The following is a 20,947-nucleotide window of genomic DNA, read 5'->3' on the forward strand; positions in this document are numbered from 1 at the left end:
GTGAAAACTGTAACCCTTTCGTTGCACAGACATAGGCATCAGCTCTGTGGGTGTTGGGGGTCATTAAGCACCCCAATATTTATTTGTGTCGCAGCCGGTATAAAGGGCCGCGAGGTGCACCCTGCAGCGTATGAGGCGGCAGGATTTTTTACTCCTGCTACCTCTGTCTCCCTGGTGGTCCACGGGGTGTGCCAAACTTAGGCTGCGGCCAGGGTGGATGAGAGCGCGCTGGCGCTCAAGATCATTTTGCTCTCGCGATTTGTGTCTGGTTTGTTGAGCGTATCAAGGGGGGTTGGGAGGGGGGGGGGTTCTGGGGGCGCGGCCGTGACGCATCAGCGAGCAGCAAAATCAAATTTGACTGTCTCGGCAAGCAGCAAGCTCACCGGCACATGCAGGCACCCTGGATGAGCGCATTCAGAATTATCACTCAGATCGCGCTAAGCACGAGCGCGCGCTTCGCTTCACCCTGGCCGCAGCCTAAGAATCCTGTGGTACGTTTTTATAGTACTCGGCGGTGCCATTCAATGTCGAGCACTGAGAAGAAGTTGCACCCCAGAATACTAAGCGCAGCACCCTTGCGCACGGTGGATGGCGGTCGAGTGCAGTCGGAGGGAGGGGGGGCGGGGGGAGCTACAGGAGCTCTGTGTATAAAGGTAAGAATGTATGTTTCTTTTTGTGTCATGCTGCCAGGAGGGGCAGTGGTGGCGGTGGTGGTAGCTAGAGGAGAGGTGTACATTTGGGGGTCAGTTTAGTACTTTCAATCACTTAAAATAGTTGGTGACCAAATGCTGCAAGTGGGGCTTAAGCGTCATCTTCTCTACTCTCTCTTCCTTCCCATCAATCACATATATTGTAATCTCCACAACAGCTATCAGCCTGACCTCCTTCCTCCAAAGCAACACGCTGTTCTGTTTCTCCTGCATAAATTCATTTCATATTTCCGACTCAAGCCAATGTGAGTTGCTGAAAATGCCCAAATCTTACATTTGTTGTTTTTTTAATGTTATATAGCACCAGCAGACATGTAAATGTTCACCGGTTTTCCCGTCTCACAGTCTCGCTAATTATTAGCATAAGTAGTCCCATGGATATCAATGCAGTCTCACTGATAAAAGGCAGTACAGCTGCATTCAAATGCCACTTTCAAGCAAGAACCTCCAAATATTACCAATGTTGTTCCTTGGAGGTTGACGCCTCTGTAATAGTCAGGTTCGTGGTACTTTACAGCAGGAGTATACAATGGAAGGAGTGCCAATACAAAGCGGGGACAAAACAAACACATTCAAATAAACCTAAGGGGAAAACAATCTCCATCACAAACCTTACATTGCAATACCAGATTGAGCATACAGATGCAGTCAATCTTACTGTCTTCGGTCACGGGACGGTGGCAATAAAGGATTAACACTGTCGGGGGGGTCCAATTCGGAAAGATGGACCCCCACATAACTCAATAACGGCAAACACGGTCCTTGAAGCCACTGCCTTTTGCTTGTTCGTCCGTTGTGTGAAGTAAGTTACGCTACATCTGTAAGCATCATTGAAAGCTTTCCAGATGCTTTAACATTTCTCTGTCAGGTTGTAATATTTGGCTAAAATAAAGCTGGTGTTACGCAAGTAACTTGTGCTAGTGAACCTTTTGCCACAACTGATTTCTCTGGACTGCATGTGCAAACTGGAAAGTGAATTAGTGTGGAGTTTTAGACTGTAGATTCTCTATATTTGCATCGTGCTCATGCTGAAGGAATCTGCTTTTGCATCTCGTCTCTGCCAAGAGCCCCCTGATCAAAATGTGGTCAAGGCGTCTCCCCCATGTCAAATAAGATTGTAGTCACATTCAAATGAATGAAGCTGAACTCTCCTCTAAACCCTGTCATTGTAGGGAGCAGTAAAAGTGAAGCTAGAAGGATGAGGAAGCAGCAAGCTAAATATATTTGGGAAAACATAAGTAGGTATGGTTAAACAGATGTGGCCTGTATTAAAAGCAGTAATTTTGGAAGTATATTTTCTTAAAATCTAATTTATATGTAAAGTTCTATGAGAATTTGACATGCACTGCGGAGAAATATATATCTGGTATGTTGACTCTTGCATATTTATTTTCTTGTGGTTGGAGACTCATTTTGACTCAAGAAACCCCAGAACATGGAGCAAAACAAATGTAACACCCTCCATACTGAATGAGCCTGAAACTCCTACACACTCATGCTTTTATGGATGGTGAGAAGATAATTATTAAACCCGGCAAGAGCCAATCGTTTTCACGAATTTTCTTTGACATAACTCAGGATATGGTTGGAAGGGAAGAAAGCATAATTATGCCCCTCTATAAAGCATTAGAAAGACCACACCTTGAATATGAACTACAGTTTTGGGCACCACGCTATAAAAAAAAAGACATTATGGAACTAGAAAAAGTGCAGAGAAGAGTCAACAAATTAATAAAAGGGAAGAAAATCTGACATGAAGAGAGGCTAGCTACATTAGATTTGTTTGCATTAGAAAATAGGGATATGATAACTATATGCAAATATATTCAGGGTCAATACAAGGAGCTTTCAAAAGAACTATTCATCCCCAGGGCAGGACAAACGACACGGGCTCATACCTTAAGGTTAAAGGAAAGGAGAATTCACCAGCAGCAAAGGAAAGGGTTCTTTACAAAAAGGGCAGTTACAATGGGGAATTCATTACCCATGGAGACAGGGATGGCAGATACAATAGATTTCTTTAAAAAAAAAAAAAAGGTTAGACTCTTTTTAGAAAGAAAAGGTATACAGGTATATAGCAAATAAGAAAATCCGGGAAGGATGTTGATCCAGGGAGTAATCCAATTGGCAATATTTGGAGGAAGGAATTTATTTATCCTCATATGAGACAGCACTGGATGATATGTCACTGGGGATTTTTGTTTGCCTTCCTCTAGATCAAAAAATTGTAAATACAAATATAGGATAAAGTATCTGTGATCTAATGGACATGTGGTTTTTTCGAGATACACTGATCTCTTCTTCCGGCGGTGTTACAATGGATAAAGCAAGAAAGGTTTAACTTAAAAACATTGCATATTTAATGTTATCGGTGACTGAAACCTATCCACACCCACCCCCCGTGCTGTATGCGATTTATGACTTGAGGTGTTACATGGTCCCCGAATGTTAGTGATGTAAGAGTGTGTGTGTATATGTATGTAAATATAAATTTATAAAGCGCTTTACAAAAGGTGTGTGGAGTGGGAGTGTATACCAATGGTGTGGGTAGGTGTAGAAATGTAAGAGGGTGTTGCAATACTGGAGAGGGAGAGACACACACACATATATATACAGTATATACACAATGTATAAAGCTTCAGTTCTACTTTCTTTTCCCAGGAGGGATTGGCTTTAAAAAGGCTCCCATACTTTCTGTTTTTCAAAAATAACTAGTTTATAAACTTTTCTAAAACTAGATGAAATTGCTTTACCGGTATGATTAAAAGGTTTGCCATTTCTGAACATTTCACAAAGTAGCACCCGACTTTCTCCATTGTCCAACTGCAGTAACGCACACGGATTGTGAACTAGATTGCAGAGAAGCAGCGAGTCACTCCGTACAAAGCAGCATTAAAAGGTGGACACGAGGGGGCGTGGCTTGGAGCTCAGGCAAGATGGACGTGTAGTGCTTAAGCTCCTGGATAGCAAAACCACAAGCTTTATCCATCACAGGGCATCGTCGCTCTAATTACCAAAAAAGACACAGATTTAGAGTGTAGTAGAGCTGGGGATCACCACAAACTGAGACTTGATCAAATCGGACTATATTTGGGGAAATTACCCACTTATGGGGCCTAGATGGTGTGGCTGCATGTAAACCTACTGTAGGCCGAAGAGACACGAGGCCCTGCAGTATCAAACGGATAAACAGGCACTCAATAAAACCATAAAATCAGGCACTCACACACAGATGCAAAATACAACATATTTGACTTTATCACAGAACAGAAAAGTATAAGAACAGAGCTGAAAAAACGTGAGTTGGATTCTGCCCTCTCCTCTTGAGACCCTGGAGAATACACAGGCGAGCTGACTCGCAGATCTGTCCCCCCAACCCCCCTTTAAACAATTAAATTGGAACCTGGTCTGCCTCCCACTCCTGCCAACCCAAATTAGGAAAATCTCTCTTCCTGGACACCCCTCCTCCCACGGGTCTCGGCTGTAGCAGAGCTGTCAACTGCCAAGCCTGTCTCCCTATTCCCGAGCGCTACACACCCCTGTCACTCGGCGCCATTCCACCTAGGGGGCTCACGGGTGCTGCGAGCTGTACCCACACCTGAGCCTCAGTCCCCCGGGGCCTGATCGCCCTTCCTCACGAGTGCTGCAGCCTGTCCCCCGCCTGAGCATATCTCCCCCTGCGCGCTCTGGAGGAAGAAGTGAGGGAGTAGCGGGACATGGCACCCAAAATGGCTGCCATTGCTCTGTGAGGGAGAGAGAGCTGAGTACCGGTCATACCTTCCCCCGGCCAGCGGTCCGTCAGAACGCGCCTTCCTGCTCCGTGGTCCTGCGCTCCCCCCCCCCCACCTCCTGCCGTCCCTACTGGGGTCTGAGACTACCTGTGGGGTCTGCGGGGGTGGCGGAGGGCTCGGGTGCGACTGGAGGCTAATTAACATGGCCGCCATGGCTCTGTAGCTGCACGCAGCCCTTACCTCTCCCGGCCGGCAGAAAATCTGACCAGCGCGCCTTCCTGCTATTCCCCCCGGCCTCCCTGTGCTGCCATCGATCTGCCTGCACTGTTGTGGTGCGGAGGGGGGCTGAGAACAGCTGCTACAGCTGCTACAGCAGGATCGGAGCTGCCTGGATCTCTGCGTTCCAGCCTGCGTGTCGGCGAAATCCAAGATGGCCGCCGCAGGTTGGATTTAAAGGTATATCTCCCCCCAGGCACATAAATAAATAAAAAACACCAAAACACAAAAACTAACCAGCCTGAGTAACACACAAGCATATGCACCACAGAAAAGCTGAAAAACAGGGCTCTGAGTTGTATTCCAACACACTCTCTCCCCAGCCCTAATCTTCACAATAAAAAAAAAAAAGAAAAATATATATATATATACAGCCACTGTGCAGAAAAACCTCCCCTGACGTTGGAGCTCCCCAATGCTTGGCTACCTACGATTAAAAAATAAAGAAATGAAGGCGCATGCGCGAAGGCTAAGGGAATGGATGCGTGAGTGAAGAGCTCCTTCCCCCTCGCCAGACTAGAAGCATTTAAAGTGCACTAAAACTAGCGTGAACACCACAAAACGGGATTAAATCACGATAGGAGCATACAGAGATGCAAGCCAAAACAAAATCGGGCAAAACCAAGGCAGTTCTCACTACCTACTTTAATAAAACTGATCCGGCCCGCACCCACAGAATGGGACCCTCACCACCGCATGTCACTTCTGATTCTGAGGATGATCCGCCTATGGAACAATCAGAACTCCGGTCCACGGAAGCTATGACACGCAGGATCATGAGAGAGTTCTGTGATGAACTAAAATCTCACTTACACTCTGAACTCTCTGATCTTCGCAGAGACATTGCCGGAATTGGCGCCAGAACCGACGAAGTAGAGACGCGGCTAGATTCAACGATCAAAGCGGTCCGCAAAACTGAAAAAGTGACCACAAACTTGCAGGCACAAATAAATGAACTTGCGCTTAAACAAGAAGATGCCGAAAACCGCGATCGGCGCAACAACATCAGGGTGAGAGGAGTCCCTGAGGAGATCGCTGATCCGGAGGAGTTCCTCACAAAATGGCTGACAAGCCTGTTCCCTGACAGGCCTGAAGCGGATCTCCATCTTGACAGATGTCACAGGGCCCTCAGGTCCAAGCCCCAGCCAAACGATCCCCCGAGAGACATCATCGCAAGGCTACACTTTTTTAGAATTAAAGAAGCAGTCTGCCAAATCGCACGCGCAAAGGGATCCGTGGAGTTTGAGGGGATCAAACTCCTGATTTTCCAGGACCTCTCACCGACTACCCTGCTTAAGCGCAAAGCCATGGGCCCGGTCACCAGACTCCTCCGAGACAAGGGGATCAGGTACCGGTGGGTATTCCCCTTCGGTCTCCAGGTCCTAAAGAATGGAGCCGCACACATACTACGCTCCCCTGAAGACCAAGACCGCTTTCTAGTGAAGCTGGGCCTCAAGGAACAAATTACGCACCTGCAAGTCGCAGAAACAGCCTCCCCGGAGCCGGGCTGGAACCGAGTGACTCGCCAACGCAGCAAGTCACGGGATATGGCCCTTAACTGAGGTCCGGCAACAACCAGTTGAGCCTTAAAGCGGCACGACCACTGGACTGCTCGTTTGTCCATCCACGTTGTCCATAAAGTTGGGACCTTCAAAAGTTTGGTTTGAGACGGCGGCCATCTTGCTACCCCCGCGGAAGCGCTCTGCACTCGGAGGCGGCCAGCAGCCATCTTGAAGGGTCCATGCAGCACTGCAGAAGAGGGAGACACAGATGACGGGGGCGCCCCCCACTCCCTACAGGGGGCACACTAAAGAGTCCCGATATATGCGGTTGACGCATCTGGCGGCCGCTTCTCCCCCCATATCCACGCCCAACTCACCCCTCGGTGTGGACAGCTGATCCTGCGGCGTCATGGAGGCGTCATCACAAAGGACTTCCCGTTAGTCCTGGGGGGAATGTGCACACCCATGGGCATAGTGGCACAGAACACCCAATGTGATGGGGGGGGTGGGTCAGTGTTTATCGGAGGGGGTTGGGTGGGGTGGGGGCGACGGGACACGGGGCATGACCGCCACTATATAGAAAGAGAGTCATGGTTCGCCCCCTCCCCCCCCCTGCCGCCTGTATTATATATATATTGTGCGATACCTGGGGAAGACAAGCAAGGGAGGGACTGTGAGCTAGAGGTGCTAACTAGTGATCTCCACATTATCAATGCCCTTCTTAGCATCGTAAGAGCACTGATCCCACAGCTGAGACCCCCCTAGTATAAATCCCTCCCTATGAGGAACTACTCTCCTGACAGGTAGCTGTCCCCTTAATGCAGACATCCACCATAGCGTCCGCCTGGCTGGTCTCTGGGTTACCTTATCCCCATATAAAAAATAAAATAAAAATAATGGGGAAAAAAAAAAAAAAAAAATTGTTGTTATGCAAAGTTCACGCTAGTTGTATTTTCATCCACAAAAGTCGAGGGGGAGTCTTCTCCCTTCCCTGGCTATCGTCATGAAGCCGACATGGCATGTCCTAGCTTATTATAGGACAAGCCACAAAGTCCTCTGGGAGGAGCATGCCCCAAACTCCAGGGGCAACTGCACAGGCTGTGCAGATAATTGCTGGCAATTTGCCCTCCCAAAGGCAAGAGATCCACAAGAGTCTTTGACCCTTATTGGTTCTCCACTGTTGTTTATGTTACTAATGTTTTTTGTCTCCTTTCCTCCCCCTCCCCTCCCCACCGGAATGCCGCGACATCTGTCCGAAATCAATGACCGCCTCTGCAACACACTCGCTCCAAAGACACTGGATGTACAGGTACCACACCCCACCACTCTGTATAACACACAGATCCCACTTACACTAGCCCTCCAATACATCTTACCATGGGGCTGACTATATTATCTCACAATGTAAAAGGCCTCAATAGCCCAAGCAAGAGAAAGGTAGCTTGTACTGACTATCAAAGAAAGCAGGCGGACATTATCCTAATCCAGGAAACACACTTTAGCTCTAAGAACACTCCAAAATACCTGGACAAACACTTCCGACAATTCTATACCTCCTCGTCTACTACAAAAAAACGAGGAGTAGCCATCATCTTTCACAATAAATGCCCTTTCCATCTAGAGAAAACCCTCAAAGATAAGGAAGGCAGATACCTAATCCTAATAGGCACCCTAAATAATCAACCACTAACATTGGCAACACTGTATGCCCCCAATATCCAAGAGCCACAATTCTTCACGACCTTTTTCAACAAACTACATACAACTGCCAAGGGTCCCATAATTGTAGCAGGAGACTTTAACCTAGCTCTAAATCCCAAGCTCGATAGGTCACATCAAACTCAGCGTTACCCAAAGGCTATCCCAAAGGCCCTACGTAGGGGTCTAGCAAAAAACCAACTGCTAGACATATGGCGGGAACAACACCCCCACGACAGGGATTATACCTTCTTCTCCCACCCGCATTCAACTTATAGCAGAATCGATTACTTCTTTATCTCTAGCAGACTGGTCCCGCAGATCTCCCATACAGGGATCCATGATATTTCATGGTCAGATCATGCGCCTATAGAGCTACGGTGCACCCAGCTAATTCTGGACAGACCTAGAGCAAACTGGAAACTTAATGAAGCCCTATTAAAGAACCCTTTCACCGCTCAATTAGTGGCCAACGAAATAGAGCAATTTTTCCAACTGAACGATGGTTCAGTAGACTCCTATCTATCCCTATGGGAGGCTCATAAAGCCACGCTCAGGGGCACACTTATTAGTATAGCGTCTAGAAAAAAGAGAGAACGTGAATACAAGTTAAATTTACTACAACCTAAATTGAAAACCCTAGAAGACAAACATAAACAATCCAATAACCCCAACCTACTCAAACCAATAAGAGATGCCAAAATAGAAATAAATCTTCTATTAACATCCCAGGCTGATATGTCCCTGAATTGGTCAAAGAGGAAATTTTTCGATAAAGCAAATAAGCCAGATACTATGCTCGCCAACAAACTGAGAGACAGACCCCCTAATTATAGTATACAAGCCATTAAAAGATCCTCGGGCTCTATCTCTGGCAATCCATCTGTAATTGTTGAAGAATTCAAGTCATTCTATGAGAAACTATATAATGGGGATAAAATAGTACATAACCAAAATACCGAACGATCTCGTGAGTCATTTCTCTCGAGTTCAAAACTACCAAAGCTGACGGTTGAGGAGAGAGGGCGACTGAGTCTCGACTTTACCATAGAAGAGCTAGATCTAGTTATAGACAACCTTAAGACCTCGAAGGCCCCGGGTCCAGATGGCTTCTCGGGCCTCTATTATAAAAAATTCAGCAAAATTTTGGCCCCATACCTGCTCAAAATGTTCAACGCGGTTTTGGCAGGACAACCCTTCCCCGAAAACATGCTCCAAGCGTCAATCTCCGTAATTCATAAATCTGGCAAAGACCCATTAGATTGTAAAAGTTATAGACCTATCTCGCTTATCAACACGGACATTAAAATCTATGCTAAATTGATTGCCAATAGATTAAGTCAGATCCTACCTAGACTAATACACCCAGATCAAGTCGGATTCATTAAAGATAGACAAGCGGGAGATAATATCCGTCGAATCGTTGATCTGCTAGAAGTAGCCAAATCGCAAAAAGTAAAAATTATGGTGTTAAGTCTAGATGCAGAAAAGGCCTTTGATAGGATCGACTGGGCATACTTAAAAGCTACACTTGGAGCATTTGGTTTCGAGAATAAATTAATATCAGCTATTATGGCGCTGTACTCTGGTCCGACAGCCAAAGTGATGCACCAAGGCTACCCCTCGGACATATTTAAGATCAAGAGTGGCACGAGACAGGGTTGCCCCCTCTCGCCCTTACTCTTTGCCATGTGCATGGAACCGTTAGCGGCACATGTGAGAGAGAATCCGGATATTTCCGGTCTCAAATTAGATAATCAATCCCACAAAATAGCCCTCTATGCTGACGATGTGCTAATGGTCTTGTCTAAACCACTCACCTCCCTCCCTAACCTCTTCAGCCTATTAGATAAGTTCAACAAAATTTCAGGATTTAAAATAAACCAGTCAAAGTCAGAAGCCCTGAACGTTACCATTCCAAAACCAGAAGAAAAACTGATCTCTTTAAACTTCAACTTTCGCTGGCAACCTAAGGCAATTAAATACTTAGGGGTATTTATTACAAGTGAATATAAATCAATTTATAAAGCAAACTATCCCAAATTAATTAAAGCACTGAAGGAGGATATAAGAAGGTGGGCGAAATTCAATATCTCTTGGATAGGAAAAATATATAGCATAAAAATGAATGTTCTCCCACGCATCTTATACTTATTCCAAACCCTCCCAGTACCGTTAAATTTGAAGGAAATTAGAGATCTACAATCCGCCATTTTTACATTTATTTGGGGAGGCAAAAAACCTAGAATAAATAGTCAGATCCTAATGAAACACCCAACAGAAGGGGGCTTAGCAGTACCTTGCTTAATTTCATACTATCGAGCGGCCCAATTATGTCAACTCTCCCAATGGCAAACAAACCCTGATTTGAAGCGATGGGTCGCATTGGAAAGCAAAGCCTGTTCCCCATTGGAACTAAGCAACCTATTATGGACTCCAAAAATAGCAAGAAAATCCGCTATACCTCAGCCGCTATCCTCAATGACCAACTCATTAGCAATCTGGGATGTTACCAAATTTCGATGCGGACTTACGTCCAAAAAATCCCTGATGACAACCCTATGGGGTAACCCACACTTTGCTCCGGGTATGCCTAGCGCTAACTTTCAAATTTGGAAACAGCATAATATTATGAGATTACAAGATCTGGTGGTGGACAACAAACTCATATCATTTGCACAAATTAGAGAAGAGAAAAATATCCCACAATCAGAATTCTATAGATACCTCCAGATCAGAGCCTTTTACAACAACTCAACCCCATATCCACCATTGACAACTTTCGAAAAGCTCTGTCTGAATGAGACTAATACGAAGGGACTCACATCGCAGATGTATAGAGAAGTGATCGGTTCTGGAATTAAAGTCACCCACAAACTAGGCTACATGCTAAAATGGGAAACAGACTTAGGGGAGACCCTAGATTTAGACGAGTGGACACAAATAGCAACAACAGCTGCTAAGAGCTCGATTTGCACAACATTAAAGGAGAACGCATATAAGGTCCTAATGAGGTGGTACCTCACCCCGCTTAGACTATCCAAATTTGTACACGGTAGTTCTCCGCTCTGTCCTAGACAGTGTGGAGAACCCGCTGATCTGTTACATATGCTGTGGTCCTGCCCCCGGCTGAGTCCACTATGGAAAAAAATCATCAATTGGCTTCAGAGGCTTTTAGGCCTCGACATCCCATTTGACCCCGGGCTCTTCCTTTTGGGAAGAGCACGACAGGGCTTCTCAAAGGCAACTCTTAAACTAATAGCTCATTTTGCTACAGCCGTGCGGTGCGAGATCGCAGCATTATGGAAACAAAGTGAAATTCCTGTTATCCCCAAAATTCGGAACAAAATTTGGTTCATATGCCAGATGGAAAAATTGACAAGTTTAGTCAATGACACTGGCGAAAATTTCCTAAAAGTCTGGACGCCTTGGCTGGCCCAGACAGACATCCCTGGGGTGGAGAGTTCCACCGTTTTGCTTTAATAGTAGCTAGATGCGTTCTCCGGTGATGGAGTAGCCCACCCAGCAGCAACAAATTAAACTAGACATCGGTCTCGGAGGCGATGAGCAGAGTCGCGGCATCCCGTCCTCCCTCCCCCTCCCACCCTCTTCCCCTCCCCCCCCCCACCTAACTTTACTTTATGATTATTTATTATTTAAGATTATGTCAATACTTATAACTATGTTTTGATGACAATGTTTGCGCTCAGCTGTTATACATAAGAGATATGAATAATGCATGTCACAGTACTGGAAATAAAATGTATATATGCTGTATTTTCACAAAAATAAAAAATACAAGTTAAAAAAAAAAAAAAAAAAGGTGGACACAAGGTTCTGCATCCTGCTGTACATTGCGAGGTGATACCAGCAGTCACACTCAGTGGCCTTACTCTAGAACTAGATTTGCTTAAAACTGAAATAGTTCCAAAACACTACAGACGGGGGAAATTAAGAGTGATTAATTTAATATGCTTGGCCACATTACTTTTTCTTTAATTACATACAGAGGGGTTGGTGATCTAAGCAGCAGATTACATATTCAATGCAGGTTTTTAAGGCTTGGCAAATGAAGGCAGCTAAAACAACTAGAAATGTTTTTGTAACATTAAACGGCAGATAAAACCCTGAAAGCAAGCAGCGTTCTCAAATTGGTGTTGGCCGAGACATTGTTTTTCACAAGCGATGTCCGTTTCAAGTGGTGCTCACCTATTTTTTTTGGAACGTTCATCTTTTCCTCTTTTAACTCCAAATATTCGTGTAATCAGTGTGCTGAAGAGAAGTGTGGAGGAATTTCTCACCTAACGTAAACATAAAAAGGGGGGGGGAGGGGAAATAATAAGAAAAACAAGTTTCAGGTGCCTACAGTATTTTCTTGTTCAAAACTTCCCCCAGAAGGAAGGAGCCAGGTATAACGCAGGCCTTTATTTAGAATATTCAGATTTGTTACGTAAAGTATATTATGTTCACCCCATTTCCAATTCCGTAAAATGCAAACTTAGGAGGAAGAATGGGAAGCAATCCTATCACCCCTGACCACAATAATACTAAACAAACATTTTTATCAAGTATTTATATCTACCATTTTTTAAAGCTAAGAAACCGTGCTTTGTTTTATTTTATTGTCCAAGGATGTCTAAGAGCCGAGGTTCTCAACTTCAGTCCTCAAGATCCCCCCCAACAGGTCAGGTTTTCAGGCTATCCTTGCTTCAGCACAGGTGGCTCGATCGAAGACTGAGCCACCGGCGCTGAAGCCGGGGCTGTGAGCCACCTGTGCGGAAGCGGGGATATCCTGAAAACCTAACCTGTTGGGGGGCCTTGAGGACGGGAGTTGAGAACCTCTGCTCTTAGAGCAGCACTGTGCACTGCCGTTCCTCCCGGCACGGATAAGGTTTATCGAACAAGTCCAGGAGAAACTGATCGCTCATAAACTTTAAATCAGAGTAATTTAATCTGACTGCTGTATGCATTTTCCATCTTGTTTTTAGGAAGTGTGTGCATCAAGTTATAATTCACAGGGAAAATGTAATTAATTGCCGTCTCATTACATACGACTAAAGGTCTATGATATGGGCAACGACCTTAAATGCAGTCCACGCATCAATGACCAGCCAATGCCTTGTACACAGGCATTACCAACATAAAACATTTAATACGCATTAAAATGGGAAACATTACTCAAAATCAAACAGAGAGATATAAATAGGCGTGTGCAGGGCTGGAAAAATCCACTCGGCCCCTTGCCCAGGACAAGTAGCCTCCTTGGACTTGGCACTGAAAAATTTAGGCTGTGTGTAGGCCGAGCAGGTGCTTTGTATCTAGTGATGCAGTGGATTTCAAAATCCGCCGCCCAATGGCACTTGCCTGTGTGGCCGCCTCCTTTCTGCCGCCCTACTGCTCCTTTGGCATCCCAGCTTCAAATCACGCCACGAACATCCTGAATGAGACGCATGTTGCCATGGAAACCTGACGGCATTCTACATCGCGCCGTCACGTTGCCATGGCAACGGGATGCCGTGTGTCGCCACGGTCGTGGCGTCCGCTGTGTCATTTGACGCTGGGATATCAAAGGAGCAGGAGGGCGGCAGAAAGAAGGCGGCTGACACAGGCAATTACATTTCCATTAGGCCCCAGAGTGCGGCAAAAGCATACGAGGGAAGAAATTGAGCCGCCCTAGGCCAAACGGGACACCTGACACTGATCTAGTGCCCAGCAATGCCTTGCGTTTACAGCTGACAGACAGCAGCAACCTCAAAAAGAACACATAAAGAAGGCGCAAAAATAAAGCAAAAAATAAAAAAAAAGGGACAACTTTATAGATAAAAATGTTATAACATGAGCAATGAATGAATAAAAACAAAGAATGCAAGAGTGGATAATTGTGAGAATAAAACACAAAAACAGCTTTATCTGAGAGATGCTGCTGGTCTGTATGAAGATGGTAGTTGAGGACACTGCGATCTTTACACAAGGGTCCATGCCTTCTGCCCGTCAGGAAGCACCGGATGAGAACAAGGGGATACATGTGATGGGCTGCCGATGTTTGCTGCGCAGCAGCAGCAGGCACACGGAATTGTGGGGCGCAAGATTTAATGCTCCGGCGGCGACTTACAGGCATGCAGCCTTCCCACAGCCTGCAGTTTCAGCGCATGGTCCAACGTAAAGGAGGCTGCACTTGTCACTGCAGGCTGGCTGAAATAGGTATTGTGTGGAAATTAGAGGTGCTGCGTGGTCAGAAGAAAGGGGGGGTCCTGCTAGTGGTATCTCAGATAGATGGTACTCATCTGGGTCTTCTTATACTCCGTAGGGACGGACAATCACTCCCAGTCCGGAATATGTGATGAAGTAAGGGAGTCCTAGCCTTGGAAACATACAGGAAACAAAGAAGCAACAGAGTAATCCAATTTGTATCAGCTACCACTCTGGTCCCGGATGTTCAGACGTATTACGTCATTATGTCTCCATGAGTGGAAAGTGTACCGAGACACTTGCGCAATTCAGAGTGGTAGCTGATACAAATTGGATTACTCTGTTGCTTCTTTGTTTCCTGGATGTTTCCAAGGCTAGGACTCCCTTACTTCATCACATATTCCAGACTGGGAGTGATTGTCCGTCCCTACGGAGTATAAGAAGCCTCAGATGAGTACCATCTATCCGAGATATTATCTCTCATTGCGCATGTTCTAGCTATACTTGTGAGTGTGCTATTTTTACCTCCCATTTCTGATAATAAATTTCAACACGGATTTATGTTATGTGGCACGCGGCTCTTTTCTGTTTCCCAAATAGATTCTTGTGGATGCGGTTCATCCTCATAGAAGCTGCGGAACTGTCACGGCACCTTAAATCCTTTATTTATGGTCCTATACACTATATGGACTCTACCTATTGACTTTGTGTTGCAATTATCACTGTATTCACAGAACTTTTAGATTATTTGAATTGTTACACTCATATGTACACACTTTTTTGTGACACTACACTGATTATTATTATTACAAACACCTTACTTTGATTATATATATTTATATGATTCACAACACTATTGGAATACTATAGAGAGCGCTTACTTTTTGTTTTGTATATATATAATGATGTGGTGAAAGTATCAAAGTATCAGCATGTCATGGGTGTAATGCAAAAATAGGATTTGTTGATCCATCAGGCAATACTGGTCGGTGTGCGCGGCCATTTTTTGTCACATAAATATATATATATATATATATATATATATCCATGTAGAGGTATCAGTACCGTGTTAGCCGAGCTTCAATAATCAAAAAAATAAATAGATGATACCGTTCTGTGGCTAACGAAATGCTTTTATTTGTGCGAGCTTTCGAGATACACTGATCTCTTCTTCCGGCGATGTTACAATGAATGAAGCAAAAGGTAAACTTAAAAACAGTGTCTCTTGGAATGTTATCTGTGCTGTTCCTTCCCCTGGTGTGGATGTGTTTTATGGCTAGAGGTGTCAAAAGGTTACTGTGAAAGCAAGTTAAGAAAGAGTGTGTATGTGTATCAGTGTGAATAAAAATGAATGGAGAGACCACAGTATATACAGTGCTTTACACAAGGTGTGTGTGGAGTGGGACTGGATATAAATGGTGTGGGTGGGTGTGGAAATGTGAGAGTTAGTAGCACAACTAAAAGTGTGTGTGGATACTTAGTGGTCCCTATTGGTGTATAGGGATGGAAAAACAAGGAGTATTAGTATGTGTGAGAGACAGCTGTGTGTGCAAACATATAGCACAGTATGTACAGACATGGCCTTTAGCGCTTATGGGACGAGCGTTCACTACTGTCAGTAATGACTCATAAAATTTCGATCTCTGTTTAGGCCACTGCTAAGTGTCCCGAACAGTTGCATAAATTTGTATTCATGCAACCGTCTCTCTTTCGGGGTTTTAAGATTACCTTTGAGTATGGCAACCCTCAGATCGTTCATCTGATGGCCAGAGGCAGAGAAATGTTCGCCAACAGGACTGTCTCTTGTACCGCGTGTGATGCTGTGGCGATGCAGGTTCATTCTCTTGTTTAGCCCCTGCCCTGTCTCACCTATGTAGTAGCAGCCCCCTGGGCATTTCATGCACATGATGAGGTACACGACATTGCTGGAAGAACAGGTGAACCTTCCTCTGATTTTGTATTCCCGATTCCTGTGTGGTATTTGTATTGTGTCCGCTGTGTAGAGCATTGCGCAGGTTTTGCATCTTGGGTCCTGGCATGGTTCTGTCCCGCATTCAGTTGTACTGCTGAATACTTTACTCCTCACCATAATATTCTTGAGATTATGGGCTTGTCTGTATGATAATAAGGGTGCTTCAGGGAAGACCTGTTGCAGTCTTGTATCTTCCTGGAGGATGGGTTGTAGTTTCCTGGCGATCTTGCGTAGGGCTCCTAGGTGTGGGTTATATGTGACCACCAAATATATATATATATAATGAAGCAGGGATATGTTTCACCACACTTAGTTAAGTTATGGTGGGTAAAAAAAGTGACAGAAACCCTCCACAGTGAAGCAGTACTGTTCTTTACTGTGGAGGGTTTTTGTCGCTTTTTTTTACCCACCATAACTTAACTAAGTGTGGTGAAACCTATCCCTGGTTAATTTTGCAAAGCCAGTATAACCAACCCCCACTGAGGAGACCTATTAAGGTCGAAACGGCTGTCTGTGGGTGGGTTTGCTGGCTATGCCTCTGAACCCAGGCTGTGCTCAAAGCTGTGAAATGCAGCAAGCTTAAGCGTATAGGGGACCATGTTAAATGGGTTTGAAGCAAAAGGTGGCACTGTGTGCTCATTTGCATGTCATTTCCCAGAATCCCTTGCTGTAGTGGAAGCAGCATATATTTATATATAACCCTCCTCCCTGCCTGACTGGCTGATGAGGGAGTTTACAACATGTGGGTAATAAAGCATCCCATGGTGCATACCTTAGTCCAAAATTATGGTTCTTGCGGCCATGTTTCAAGGAACTAAAAGATGGGTGCCAGGAGTTTTATCATTTTGAACAAAAAGATAGACTTTATTAACACATATCTTCCTCGCATCCCTCACCGGACACTCGAGGAGGTATACTGCTTAGTATGAACACAACTTTCCCTCATCACCCTATTGTCTGGGTCCCTAGAATTATAAAGTGTTTCTGTTACTAACTTTATCCTGTACTGGACTGTTACATTTGTTTAGCATACCTGAAAGAAGGTATGCCCAGCCCTGAGTCATTATCTATGGTGTTGGTACTCTCTATTAACTATGGATGCAACATAACCTTAAAACACACCCCACAAATTAAGCACCCCAATAGCCTGCACTCATGGCTATTGTCCCACAGTTACTCCTACCACACATTGTGGCCAAGCACACCCCTCTACAGCACTTACTCCCTCACCTGCTGTCTCTGTAAGTCTCCCATCATACCTCTTAGATTGTAAGCTCTTCCGGGCAGGGATTTCTTTTCCTATAGTCTGTTTTTGCTGCGCTTAATGTATTATTTTAATTCCCTGTACTGTATTCTTCTTGTGAAGCGCCGAGTACACTTTTGGCGCTATATAAATAAAGACATACAATACACAATTTAATAGCTACAGTACCTCTGTTTCAGTTCCTCTCTATTTACCACTCTATAACTGTACTCTAATAGTTATCTCTATGTAAACTGTATTACCCAATTCCTGCCCTTGTTGCCAGGATTGGATATATGTAACTGGCTATCCACACTCCTGTCCTAATAACCAAGGATGTTGCAGGCTACCGTACCTGTCTTTCCTACCTCCTGCCCTAGTTACCAGGGATGTCTCCAACTATTTATTCCTGTCCACCGTTACCAAGAATATCTATAACTCTTTGTCTCTCTCCGACTGGTGAAACTTTATTATACCCCAGACATCCCTGTTCAGGGGATCCTGAATGTAATTTCTTTCTAGTAAGGGTACAGTGATGTCCTGTCTACCTAGGGCACCTACCTATCATTAATAACCAAACTGTTATCAAATGAAGTCTACGCTATTCTATGAACACTATTAACTATATTCCTTATTGGCATATCTTTATGGTTACAACTTCTTACTCAGCTGCATACTTACAGTGCTGAGGAGGCACAATACGTTTGTTACTTAAAACTGGTTGCATTTTAACACACGGCATTAATAAACTTTATCTTAATAACTTTCTTCTATCCTCTCTTTCCAAGGTCCCAGCTGAGGGGACCCAACCCTATTCTACACAGGCAACATGGGGTGATGCTGCTTGCCAACACTGCGCTCCATCACTTTCACCTTCTGCCCACAACACAGTACAATAGTTAGACGTATGACCAGGGCAGTAACCCCTGAAGGGACGTGTGTCAGATCAGTTTTAGGGCTGAGGGACCATTTTGTCAGGATCACCCCAAAAGAAAGAAGAAAATAATAGTGTACAACTGTATGGCAGTTCTGAGGGGGGAGTTCTTTGCTTCTGATGAAGCTGATTAACTCTGCGAAACGCGTTGAGCTATTGCCTTGCTGAAGATGCTAGGAGGATTTGCACATTCACCGCCTCACTATCTCTTCCGGGTGCGATCAACCAGATGTGACATCCATCCGACCGGAAGTGACGCGGGACGCAAAGCCAAAGGATTTCCCTAGCTGCCAGGAACTACTGCAAAGGGACTGGGAACGGCGCAAACTCCAGCCTCCACGGCGCGACGATCACACCTGTCCAACACTTATGTGCCCATACCAAATGTACATAATGTGAGTACATTTGTCTGTCCATTTATCCTAGAGATAACATTTTATATTGGTCTACACTATCGTTTTCTTTTCCTTCATCCCGAGATCATGCTGCTACACATCATACACCTGACCCTGAAAACAGAGTACCACTCAAACTGCCTGACACACTGTAAGTAGGCTTTTGAAGGAGCCAAGACTCCCTCCCCCTCAGAACTGCCATACAGTTGAACACTTATTTCCTTCTTTCTTTTGGGGTGATCCTGACAAAACGCTCACTCTGAACGTGGGTGGGTGACTGACCTGGGCGGGTGGGTAACTGACCTGGGTGGGTGGGTGAATGAATAACTGACCTGGGTGGGTGACTTACTGACCGAGCTGGGTGGGTGACTGACTGATTGACCTGGGTGTGTGGGTGACTGACTTACTGAACTGGGTGGGTGACCGACTTACTGACCTGGGTGGTTGGGTGACCGACTTACAGAACTGGGTGGGTGGGTGACCGACTTACTGACCTTGACCTGGGTGGGTGACTGACTTACTGACATGGGTGGGTGACTGACTAACTGACCTCTTGACTGACTTACTGACCCCTTGACTGACTTACTGACCTGGGTGGGTGGGTGACTGACCTTGGTGGGTCTGTCTGAGTCACCCATGATCAGCCCCGATATCTCTCCCCCCCGGCGCAGTGAGCATCACGCCCCCCCTCTCTCAGTGGCGCAGTCAGGGTGGGTGAGTCGCCCGGGGCAGGGAAGCCCTCCCGACGCAGTGAGTGGGCCGGAGCAGGCCGCCCCCCGGCGCTGTGAGCGAGTGGCCCAGAGCAGCCGCCCCACCTCCCAGCTCAGCCCACCCCCCCTCCTGGTGCTGAGAGTGGCCCGGAGCAGCCCGCCCAGGCGCAGTGAGAGGCCCGGAGCATACCGCCCCCTCTCTTCCCCCTCCCCTCCCCCGGTGCTATGAGTGAATGGCCCGTAGCGGTCTGCCCCCCTCCCAGCGTTGTGTGTGTCTCTCTCCTCCTGGTGGAAGCTGGCAACACTGATAACCTCTTCTGCCAGCAGTGACATCACTTCCGTCAGCAGTGACTTCCTTCTCCATAAACTCCATTTACTGCCAGGCAATTTTGCTCACGTGGTAGGTGTTCCCAATGAAGTTTCACTTCAAAGAACAGATAAGGTGGGGTGAGAAATGTTCTTATCCACACCTTCCCCCCCACCCCCATTCCCTTCCCCCTCATGCTGTTCCTTGTCACCGTTTTATTACCTTTCCAATGTCTTCAGACATCCCTTTCTCACCCCACCTTATCTACATCTCTTTTTTCCCCTGCTTTCCTAACCTCTGCTTTAGCCATACATACCATTGTAAACCAGTATTGCTGAGCTGAGGATAAAGAGGAGAACTCTCGAAAGCTTGTCCTATGACATCAATTGTTAGTTCAAATAAAAAAAGGTATCACCTAATACTGAAGTACTCATTTATTCTGCACTATATTATAAAATATATATATATATATATATGTAGAGGTATCAGTACCGTGTTAGCCGAGCTTCAATAATCAAAAAATAAATAGATGATACCGTTCTGTGGCTAACGAAATGCTTTTATTTGTGCGAGCTTTCGAGATACACTGATCTCTTCTTCCGGCGGTGTTACAATGAATGAAGCAAGGATAACTTGAAAACAGTGTCTCTTGGAATGTTATCTGTGCTTGTCCTTCCCCCGGTGTGGATGTGTTTTATGGCTAGAGGTGTCAAAGGGTAACTGAAAGCAATTGAAGAATATATATATATATATATATATATATATATATATATATATAGCTCAACCCCATTATAGCGCGATCCGTAACAATGCAGATCCGCTTAATGCTGCTCTCGTTTTTTTTCAATGCTTTATTGCTAATGGAGACACACACACTTGAATAAGCTAGCGATTAATCAGCATGAGTTGTTGTATTATCTAACTGAAGGTAATGTAGGTAGTGCCCTACAGACTAATGAGGTTAAGAAATGTAGTTTGGGCTACAGGTTAGGAGTACTTAGATGGCAGCTGTGAGTAGGGACTAATCAGTGAGGCAGGAATCAATCCCTCTACAAGAACCAAGGGGCTGGTGGCCCAGAGGAATGTCATTCATGCAGAAAACGAGCTGGTAGGGAGGACTAGGTGGGAAGAGATAGACCAGGCATCCCTATGGGAAGAAAAAATAAACAGTTCCACAAAGAAAACAAAAGCACTCTAACAATGGTCCTCCTAACGCTTGAGTACAGGGGAACTTTAGTGGGAGAACATATCACAAAAGTCTCATCAAAGGACACCCTTCA

At 45.3% G+C, this 20,947-nt stretch overlaps 1 protein-coding gene across 6 annotated transcripts in view; it reads right to left on the reverse strand.

The window, feature by feature from the left end:
• The window catches only part of THADA (THADA armadillo repeat containing), a 438,996-nt gene that overhangs the window by 302,877 nt on the left and 115,172 nt on the right, over positions 1–20,947 (reverse strand). For 5 of the 6 annotated variants that reach the window (XR_012800897.1, XM_075595760.1, XM_075595761.1 and 2 more), the window contains exon 26: positions 12,127–12,218. The exons of the other annotated variant lie outside the window; for it this stretch is intronic. Coding sequence is in view for 4 of the 5 variants with exons in the window: in XM_075595760.1 (XP_075451875.1) it covers positions 12,127–12,218 (92 nt within the window). In the remaining variant the exon portion in view is untranslated. The remainder of the gene's footprint in view (positions 1–12,126; positions 12,219–20,947) is intronic. 6 annotated transcript variants of the gene reach the window in all.

The sequence above is a fragment of the Ascaphus truei genome, chromosome 4, assembly GCF_040206685.1.
Source record: "Ascaphus truei isolate aAscTru1 chromosome 4, aAscTru1.hap1, whole genome shotgun sequence".
NCBI lineage: Eukaryota > Metazoa > Chordata > Amphibia > Anura > Ascaphidae > Ascaphus > Ascaphus truei.